The following is an 11,495-nucleotide window of genomic DNA, read 5'->3' on the forward strand; positions in this document are numbered from 1 at the left end:
TACGTAAATGCACACACGCACGCTTGCAAGTGCAGACACATGCAAACACACACATAAATACCCACGAAAACACACACATGCACAAAAACACACGCATGCAAAGACACTTAAGCATACACATTCACATTCACGAGCACAAGCACAGCTACACACATACACGCATGCACACACACACATGGATACACACTGTCACACACGTACAGTATGTACATAAGTGCACACGCATGCTGCTCACAATTACGCACATGTGCATCCACACACACATGCACACAGCTCACAAGTGCGCACACACACATGCACGAAAACACACACAGATATACACATACACACACAAGCACAGATATTCATGCATGTGCGCGCGCACAAATGGACACGCAAGCACACACACATGCACAAATAGGCATGCATACACACTCTCACATATGCAGACGTGCATGCACACACATGCACAAAAACACACACAATGTGCATGCACAGACACACACACACACACACAAGCACAGGTACACATACACATACATACATGCACATATTGTACACACTGTCACACTCACACATACGTAAATGCACACACGCACGCTTGCAAGTGCAGACACATGCAAACACACACATAAATACCCACGAAAACACACACATGCACAAAAACACACGCATGCAAAGACACTTAAGCATACACATTCACATTCACGAGCACAAGCACAGCTACACACATACACGCATGCACACACACACATGGATACACACTGTCACACACGTACAGTATGTACATAAGTGCACACGCATGCTGCTCACAATTACGCACATGTGCATCCACACACACATGCACACAGCTCACAAGTGCGCACACACACATGCACGAAAACACACACAGATATACACATACACACACAAGCACAGATATTCATGCATGTGCGCGTGCACACAAATGGACACGCAAGCACACACACATGCACAAATAGGCATGCATACACACTCTCACATATGCAGACGTGCATGCACACACATGCACAAAAACACACACAATGTGCATGCACAGACACACACACACACACAAGCACAGGTACACATACACATACATACATGCACATATTGTACACACTCACACATACGTAAATGCACACACGCACGCTTGCAAGCGCAGACACATGCAAACACGCACATAAATACCCACGAAAACACACACATGCACAAAAACACACGCATGCAAAGACACTTAAGCATACACATCCACGAGCACAAGCCCACCTACACACACACACGCATGCACACACACACGCGCACACGCACGCACACACACACACACAAACACACACACACACACACACGCACGCGCGCACACGCACACACACGCACACACACACACACACACACACACAACAAGCTATCCAAGTATGGACAAACCATAAACAGCTTTTATCACTTTGGCTGATGCTAACTTTGATTCAGTCCTAATTTAGAATTAAAATAAAAGCGCTTTACATACTTACATTTTTATAAACAAAACATTTATTTCAAAGTTGAACAGCACATCGATGCATTCATTGGACTCGCTCTGATTGGCTGATTGGGCTTGGGAACAGATCAGCGTGTCCTCAGTCCTGGTGTTTTGAGCGCTTGGTCTCTGGTGCGCCGTTATTCTGACAGAAGTGTTCAGACAGAGTTGCCAGCGCGCGGTACCGATGAGAAATAGTGTTCTTCACTTCTTTAGGAAGCTCAGCATAACTGCCCACAGAAACACAGCAAAACACAAAGCACGATAAGATCAGGAGGACTTTAAATAGTGCAGCTAATTTTATTTGACAAAGATTCAGCTTGTGCTAGTGTTGCTAAATATTTACTCAGGCGTAGGGAGTAAGCTAATCAGGCTAATTCTGTTATGTTTCCTCGTCAATGTTTTTTTCTGGATGAGTACTTTTTCATAGAGGATTATAACAACTTTAATGTTTAGGAAAATCTCACTGATACTTGAATAGACTTTTTCAGGTAGCTATACTTTTGACAACATTATTTAGGCAAACTTTAGCTTCAGTTGTTTCTGAAGCGTACTTTTCTCTCCACTATACTTCATAAAAACACTTTAGTTTGCACTGTAGAAATCTTTAACTACTCAGACACATGACATGGTGCTGAAAGTTTTCTTTTAAGATAAATATTCATCAGTTAGCTCTTTTTTAGCTCATTAATAGTTTAGTGAATATTAAAAAAAACTAATCTTACTTTAATACTGTGAATCAAGTAATAATAATAAAAAAACGCTAAACACATTTACTGGACTTATATTTTAATAAGGGTTCTGTATTTCTGCTCAGTTGAAAAACTTCAATGTGTATTTAGAAACGTGAAATCAAAGCCCAAATCTTTTTAGTGGCTTAAATTAACAAACACTGCCACCTGCTGGTGAACATTATAAACTACATGGCAAACTTAGAAATACTTCGAAATGATACTCACGTTTTGTCATAGCCCTCAGGCTGGAAACAAGGATCCCACCCAAAATCTCTTGGACCCCTGGGCTCAACAATACGACCCTGGAAACCATTATTATTATGATTAAATGCTTGAAGTAGAAATCAAAACACAGAATATTACACTACATTTTTAAGAAATCTGTACTCATCAGTACTAGGTTTTTATAAAAGCACAAAAGTTAAATTTTAAAAAGTATTAAATATATTCTTAAACAATTGTTTAATTAAACTTATAATCACGTAAAAAGTCACATTAACATGTACTTACTATAGTAATCATGATTAAATATGCATAATTACATGCAACTAAACCTAAGCTGCATTGTAACCCAACCATATATAAAGTACGTGTAATGAATTAATATTACTCAGCAGATAAATTAATAGTTACAAAAGGAAACCTTAAAATAAAGTGTAACCAAATAATCCTATGTGAACGAGTACATTTTTGAGTATTTTATTTAAAGTCAAGTGCTCTTTTGGGCTTTCTGCTTGAATTTTGCCTACCCATATTAAAAAGCTTCCCAAATCCACATGCAGAGGTATAAATGCAAAAGTTTGGTATCATTTTAAAGAAAACCCTTTAAATTTTCAGAAAACACTGTTGAAAGTGATCAGAAAAAAGATCATAATTTATGCAAAAGTTATTCTATTCCAACTGATGAACGAACGGAACCACTTATGAGAGTATTGGGCCAGTACGGACCTTTAAACTTTAAAGAGCCCATATTATACATAAAATAGGGTCATATTTAGGTCTCCAACAACAGTCTAATATGCATGCAAGGTCAAAAAACACTTTGATGGTCTTATAATCTGCATTTATTTTTACCTAATTATCCCAGCGACTCCCAGATGAATCGTTCAGCGATTCATTTGTTCCCAAACCCCTCCTCAGCGCGAAGCTAATCTGCGCTGATTGGACTTATGACAGCCTGCTGCGATTGGTCGACACGGACAAGGCTTCAGCGCAAGACAGAGTGAAATGCCCAGCCGCTAATCAACAATATAAAAGTAGTCACAGTGCATACACGCTTCTTTTGGCTGCCAGTGGGTGAATGTAAACACAGACGATGGACTAGAAAATACTGACGACTAACTATTTTATTGAGCAAAAAGTCCAAGAACTGGCGAGGAGATCTCCTAGCCCGTCGCAGTCTACTTGCTCTTTTCACTCACACACACACACACACACACACACACACACACACGCACACACACGCACACGCACACACACGCACACACACACACACACACACACGGCGCGTCCATAGAGAAGACCAAGAGCGGCAGAATAGAGAGGGGGCGGCGCTCAGTTATATCCGCGAATCGCTCCGTTATATCCGCGGCGCTCAGTTATATCTTTAAAGAATGCAGAAGTAAATGACCCGGTACCGGGTACACAGAGCTTAGTAGTTTTTAAAGTTTAAAAACAAAGTAGTCCTTTCCATGTGGTCAATATAACTTTTAATTGATTGAATTTACAAAAAAGTACTGTTTTGTGATTTTTTCCACAATTTCTGTTTAACGGAGAGACTTTTTCAACACATTTCATAATAGTTTTAATAACTCATTTCTAATAACTGATTTATTTAATCTTTGCCATGATGACAGTAAATAATCCTTTACTAGATATTTTTCAAGACACTTCTATACAGCTTAAAGTGACATTAAAAGTCTTAACTCGGTTAATTAGGTTAACTAGGCAGGTTAGGGTAATTAGGCAAGTTATTGTATAATGATGGTTAGTTCTGTAAACTATGAAAAAAAATTAGCCCAAAGGGGCCTATCATTTTGCCCATAAAATGGTGTTTACAAAAATTAAAAACTGCTTTCATTCTAGTCAAAATAAAACAAATCAGACTTTCTCCAGAAGAAAAAATATTATCAGACAAACTGTGAAAATTTCCTGAATCTGTTAAACATAATTTGGTAAATATTTAAAAAAAGAAATTATTGCCCAGCTCTACTTATTATATAAACACCTCTGTCAATAATTCAGTTTTTAAAGTCGTAAACCTGAATAGTCTGTATGAGCAATAAAATTCAACACACACACACCCACAACACAAGCTCACCTCAGTTATTCCTCTGAACAGCTGAACTGGCTCCTCTTTTCCGGCACAGAAAGCAAACGTACACAGAGCCCAGGCTGATTTATCTTCAAAACCTGCCAGCATTTTATACAATCCTGCAAACATGTTATATGACTTATGACTAAGTCTGACAGAATGTATTAGCAAAATTTATGCAGATGTTCATTGCATCCGGAAAGTATTCATAGCACTTCACTTTTTTTCCCACATTTTTTAATGTTACAGCCTTATTCCAAAATGAATTAAATTCATTTATTTCCTCAAAATTCTACACACAAAACCCCATAATGACAATGTGAAAAAAAGATTTCAATTGTTGCAAATTTATTAAAAATAAAAAACCTAAAAATAAATAAATAAATAAATAAATAAATAAATAAATAAATAAATTAATTAATTAATTAATTAATAAATAAATCTCATGTACAGAATTATTCACAGCCTTTGCTGTGAAGCTCTAAATTGAGCTCAGGTACATTCTGTTTCCACTGATCATTCTTGAGATGTTTCAGCAGCTTAATTGGAGTTCACCTGTGGTAAATTCAGTAGATTGGACATGATTTGAAAAGGCAAACACCTGTCTATATACGGTCCCAGGGTTGACAGTGCATGTCAAAGCACAAACCAAGCATGAAGACAAAGGGATTGTCTGTAGACCTCCGAGACAGAATTGTCTTGAGGCACAAGGCTGGGGAAGGTTACAGAAAAATTTCTGCTGCTCTGAAAGTTCAAATGAGCTCAGTGGCCTCCATTAGTAAGTGGAAGATGTTTAAAACCACCAGGACTCTTCCTTGAGCTGGCCGGCTATCTAAGCTGAGTGATCGGGAGTGAAGGGCCTTAGTGATCAATAACCCGATGGTCACTCTGTCTGAGCTCCAGCGTTCTTCTGTGGAGAGAGGAAAACCTTACAGAAGGACAACCATCTGTGCAGCAATCCACCAATCAGGCCTGTATGGTAGAGGGGTCAGACAGAAGCCACTTCCCGCCTGGAATTTGCCGAAAAGCATCTGAAGGACTCTCAGACAATAAGAAACAAAATTCTCTGATCTGATGAGACTAAAATTGAACTCTTTGGAGTTAATGCCAGGCGTTACGTTTGTGAAGCATGGTGGTGGCAGCATCATGCTTTGGGGATGTTTTTCAGCAGCAGGAACTGAAAGACTACTCAGGACAGAGGGAAAGATGAATGCAGCGATGTACAGAGACACCCTGAATGAAAACCTGCTTCAGAGTGCTCTTGACCTCAAACTGGGGCGACAGTTCATCTTCCAGCAGGACAATGACCCAAAGCACACCGCCAACATATCAATGGAGTGGCTTTACAACAACTCGGTGAATGTCCTTGAGTGGCCCAGCCAGAGCCCAGACCTAAATCCTATTGAACATCTTTGGAGAGATCTGAAAATGGCTGTACACTGACGCTTCCCATCCAACCTGATAGAGCTTGAGAAGTACTGCAAAGAGGAATGGGCAAAAATTTCCAAAGACAGGTGGGACAAGCTTGTGGCATCATATTCAAAAAGACTTGAGGCTGTAATTGCTGCCAAAGGTGCATCAACAAAGTATTGAGCGAAGGCTGTGAATACTTATGCACGTGATTTTTCATTTTGAATAAATTTGCAACTTTTAAAAAAAATCTTTTTTCACATTGTCATTATGGGGTATTGTGTGTAGAATTTTGAGGAAATAAATAAATTTAATCCATTTCAGAATAAGGCTGTAACATAAAAAAGTGGAAAAAGTGAAGCGCAATGAATACTTTCCGGATGGACTGTAGCTTGAATGTTTGTCAAAGTTATGAATTTGAGTCACACTTGTGCTGTTTGTGACCATATTTGTATAACAGTTGGACTTTTTTGTATATTAATATACTATTATTCCACATCTTGTTTATAATTGTTCCATGTAAAATGCATCTTACCTTCAGGCTTCAGTTTATCCAAGAACCACTTTCTGTCATGAGAACAAATATTTAGTGCAGTGGGTAAAAACTAAATGTGTGATTTGTTATATTTAGTGAATACAAAGGAATTTGCATGAAAATAATAATACAGTCATTTATAGTAAATATAGTGTTTTTGAACTGTACTATAGTAAAGAGTGTATTATACTGTATATAATCTAGTATTTACAACACGTTACTACAGGATATTTTAGTATTAACTATAGTGAATGATAAACTATTAAATACTGTAGTATATTTTAGTTTCTACTGCAGTAAACTATGGTGTGTTGTAGTATAATATACCCTATGGCTGTAGAAAACTTAAGAGTGGGTTATTTCTTTAAATTAATATAGAATTACTACGACAAATTACCACAACGTATTAATTCAAGTATGGTTCAAAAACACTATATTTACTATAAATTAGAGATGCATGATATTTATCAGGCCAATAATTACTGAGTGATACAGGTAAAAATGACAGCTAGTGTGAAAACGGAGCGTTAATGCACCCATTTGAAGACTGTAAAACATTTTCCAGTGACAACAAAAAGACTAAGCTTTGCACGGAAATACCTGCCAGCACCTTAAATGGGTAAAACTTAAAACAATGTAAGGATAAAAAGACAAAAAGAATTGGCTGAAAGAAAGCAGATATGCTTTTGTTAATCAATAAAAATCTCCCACTAATGCCCTCACATTACAAATAGATTACAAATCATTACTTTTTTTATTAGTATTTATATTAAACTGTATAATTTCTAGTAAAATCACAACTATGCCCTGTGTACTGTAATTTTGAGGATGCATTTTATGTTTGACGATAAATGTTATTGATTATTTAGGTTTGACGATGTGTTATTTTAACACATTTTTAAAATAATTTTTTTGGGTTGATGAATGGCATTTTATTTATACATTTAAAGTATGTGCCTTAGTTTATATATTTTTCTTATTGAATAATATTTTTGCTTTTGTGTGCATGAAATACTTGAATATAAATACTTAAAATATATATGCATGTTATTACTTTATATTATATTATTATTAGTGTGTAGTATTAGTAAAAGTTTATTTAACAAGGACAATGCAGTATAACATTGATACAATTCAAAGCAGTCAATGGCACACACTTAGGCTTCTAGTCCCTGGTTAGGCTTTTTACACAAAAATAAAATAGTAATAAAATAAAATAATCTTAAAAATGTAGTGAATAGTGAGGACCAATATTTACTATAGTTTAGCTAGAGCTACTAAAACATCAGTTTAGATGTTTTATTCTCCAGCGAGCACAAACTGCAGATGATATAAACATTATAATATTAACTTATTGATTATCAGTATTTATATAACAGTTCTGTCTGGCTCTCGAATCTGGTTGGCTGACAGCAGTGAGATATTGAAGTAATATCAGAACTTGTACAGCCTCTTTACCCTTGTGTATTACTACGCCCACACGAGTGGCAAGCAAAGGACTACAGTTTGACAAATATTGCAGCTATTGGACAACATAATGCAATTTTGAGGCTTTTTAGGTGAGAATGTAGTTGTTTAGATTGCAAATATTCAGTTCATTTATAAGGATGGTGCCTGTTTTAAATATTCAGAATTTCGGAGATGCAGCGCGTCGGCGGTCATCCTGTCATACTGAGCAGAGCAAAGACGGTTGATGTTCCACCACAAGATGGCGACAGAGACTGCATAATACATCCTTAGGGGAGAAAACAGCATTTTTTACAGCTGAACAAATCGTTAAAAAACAGGTAAGTGACATTTTAAGTCGATCTCTCTCTTTTGTATTTCGTAGTGCTGTATTTATATCATACTGATCTGGTAGTGTTTGCTTTGCTCTGGCTTTTTCAAGGTTAATTACTGTGATCTCCTGATTGCAACAGAGAAATACTGGGAAATGTCTGTAGACTGATGGCATTTCAAGCTGTTCAGCCTTATAATCTTAAAATGTGAGCAAAATTACCTATTTTGTCATCTCTTTAGATATTAAGCTAGAGATTAATTCAAACACTAGCTCTAAAGTGACGTTGGTGAGTTTGTATTGGTTTCTGCTATTCTGACGGTCAGCTGCAGATGTGTTTGTACGGTGGAAGAAAGTAGTTCCTCTTACAAAAGGGTTTTTGAGGCTCTCAGTGTTTGATTTTCTTTTTTACATTCACGATTGTGCTGTCAAACTTTTGTATAAATGCAATATCACATAAATGCAATATCAGTAGCAGTGCGATGTGGCTGTATATAGTCACTGATGGGACTCTAAGGCACTTGGCCTACGGCCTCGAGCCAACGCATCCCCTCCACCAGTGCCGATATACAGGCATATTGCACTGCTACTCGTGTGATATTGCTCATCTATATCGGAATTGGCCAAATGGATTACTTAATTACAATTTATCATATCATGCATCCCTATCATGTCAGCTTTTCTTCATGTGGGAACTAGCAAACTACTCACATGTAAGGTCCTGGCAGTCCTTCTAAAGCTCTGAAGCACAGACAGGTGTCCTCTACCAGCACTGGCCCATCCACCTTTACACAAAACACACAACATCAGTGGGATGCCTCAACTAAGGGGAAACTTAGGGAAAAGGTGTTCAGTTTACAAACCTGCCTCGCTGCTTCTTTACACTTCTGTATGGAAATGTCATCTGGTTCACCCTGATATTCAGGCACTGGAAGAGAAGGTACGTTGTAAATACAGTAACAGCATCTTTTATTCGTCAAAAAAAACAGAAAGGTTTAAAAACAACAGCTCAATACTTACAGTCAATCTTTTTAGAAATTAGTTTGTAGGGAAATTTGTCACCAAGGATCTGAACTACCTGTTTGAACAGAGAATTATTAGATTTAGCTCATTCAGTTAGTTTTATTTTGATACATTCAATTTTTTAAGTAATATTTTACTGGCTTTCTTTTTTTTTTGTATATAGGCAAAGATGAAAATATGGTTTCTGGGTATTTTTAATAATTCTAGACAATTTAGCATGTTCATGGGCATTTAATCTTTAATTAAAAACCATGTTTTAATGGTCACTGACCAACTTTTTGGCAGTGTATTTGTTATATATTGTTTATTTGGAAGTAAGGACTGAACTTAGCAGTTCAAAATACTAAATAATTGTAATTTAAAATCTTTATAATTTGCCACTATTCTTCAAACCTTCTGTGTGGAGTTTGCATGTTCTCCCTGTGTCCGCGTGGGTTTCCTCCAGGTGCTCTGGTTTCCCCCACAGTCCAAAGACATGCGCTATAGATGAATTGGACGAACTAAATTGGTCGTAGTGTATGAGCAGGATTCTTACACATTTTTACTACTAAAATTCCATGACTTTTCCATGATTTTTCCAAGACTTTCTAGTTAATTTTCATGACCTAATGTTTCATGCAATGTCTACTTTTGCGTGGTAAAAAACAATACATGTTAAAATTGATTACAGCATATTGTAAAACATGCAACAATCTATTTAGTTTCAGCTTATATTTTTATATATATATATATGTAAAATTGATTTAGATAATGCTTACACCACACTAATAATGTGAGAGTATGTGATTGGCCAAGGACAGAAAAGAAGTAAATAACCTATATTCAAGTATACAGATATCTGTTTTCCATGACTTTTCCAAAACTTTGTGGGTTTTTCTGATTTTCCAAAACTTTTCCAGGCCTGGAAAATGCCATGTCGAAATTCCATGACTTTCCAGGTTTTCCATGAACCCTGTATGAGTGTGTGCGTGTATGTATGTATGTATGTGTGTGGGATTGGGTGTTTCCCAGTACTGGGTTGTGGCTAGAAGGGCGTCCGCTGTGTAAAACATATGCTGGAATGGTTGGTGGTTCATTATGCTGAGGCAACCCCTGATAAATAAGGGACTAAGCTGAAGAAAAATTAATGAATGAATATTCAAAGCATGTGACTTGCTCAAAGTGATGTTATTTCCTCTGGGGGGAAACTCTTGAAGGCATTAAATTTGAGGTTTGTCATTATTTTGGTACAAAATGTTTAGGTAGATCCACCAATAGTAGGTCAACTATTTGTTCACTGTTAGTGTGTTATTTCTCATTCGCATTTTAAAAACAATAATATGATAAAACACCATTAAAACATGTCATTGTGGTATCCAACTCTGTTAGTGGTTTAAAAAGGTTTAACAAGAATTTTGCAGTGTTTTACTTTATTTGCCATTTCCAACCTTGCCTAGGCTGGTCAAGCTCATTTTAGCTGGTCACAATTTTATCCATTAATGGATTGTTTACTGCAAAATGACTGAAAATGCTTGAAATGTACCCACCACATGTACCCAAGTGTACTCAAATATTGTAAGAGTACACGATAATGCTTTCAACCTGCTTTTAGATAAAGCAAAACACACAACAAAAGCTATTTAATACATTTGCAAAACTTTCAAAAAGGAAAACTTCGGTTGAGCCAGTATTTATTTAGCCTTTTTACAGTTGCTTAAGTAGAGACACATTTAGTACCTACCTATACTAGCCAATGCAAAACTTAATTTAATAATTCCAGTTCATGATTTGGAGTCTATTCACGTGCATGTTTAAACACTACAATAATCAGCAACTAACTAAACTTATTTAGCAGCAATGACTGTACTCGACAGATCATTGTATTTATAAAGATTCCCATAATATCAAACCTAATGGAATTTGAAGAGAGACTGCTCCTTCACTGTGAGTCACTTGTTCACATGCTCTCCTAAACTGTATTTAGATTGTATGATTTGGCTAAGTCTTTATTTAAAACACACTCCACAGACTCACCTCTTCCAACTTTTTTGCGTTCCCGGTCACGAAAACCAAAGCTCTGCCGGTCGGTACTGCCATGCTTAAGTCTGTTTCGGCCACTGTCGGAAATGTAAAAGCAACACACGGGCTCTGTCATGCCACGAACCAATCGTATTCGTCGAGCTAAGACGTCCACCAATCAAACATCTACTTCGCACTGTGGACACACCCTC

The 11,495-nt window shown here is 36.9% G+C and overlaps 1 protein-coding gene across 1 annotated transcript; it reads right to left on the minus strand.

The window, feature by feature from the left end:
• Window positions 1-1,488: 1,488 nt before the first annotated feature.
• On the minus strand, window positions 1,489-11,397 carry itpa (inosine triphosphatase (nucleoside triphosphate pyrophosphatase)). The gene is made up of 8 exons (XM_056481484.1): window positions 11,299-11,397; window positions 9,283-9,340; window positions 9,126-9,190; window positions 8,974-9,047; window positions 6,486-6,517; window positions 4,547-4,659; window positions 2,452-2,528; window positions 1,489-1,722 (listed from the first exon to the last, which is right to left on the minus strand). The coding sequence occupies exons 1-8, from the start codon at window positions 11,359-11,361 to the stop codon at window positions 1,593-1,595; spliced, it is 612 nt and encodes a 203-aa protein (XP_056337459.1). The 5' UTR covers window positions 11,362-11,397; the 3' UTR covers window positions 1,489-1,592.
• Window positions 11,398-11,495: the final 98 nt, after the last annotated feature.

The sequence above is a fragment of the Danio aesculapii genome, chromosome 20 (assembly GCF_903798145.1).
Source record: "Danio aesculapii chromosome 20, fDanAes4.1, whole genome shotgun sequence".
Lineage (NCBI taxonomy): Eukaryota > Metazoa > Chordata > Actinopteri > Cypriniformes > Danionidae > Danio > Danio aesculapii.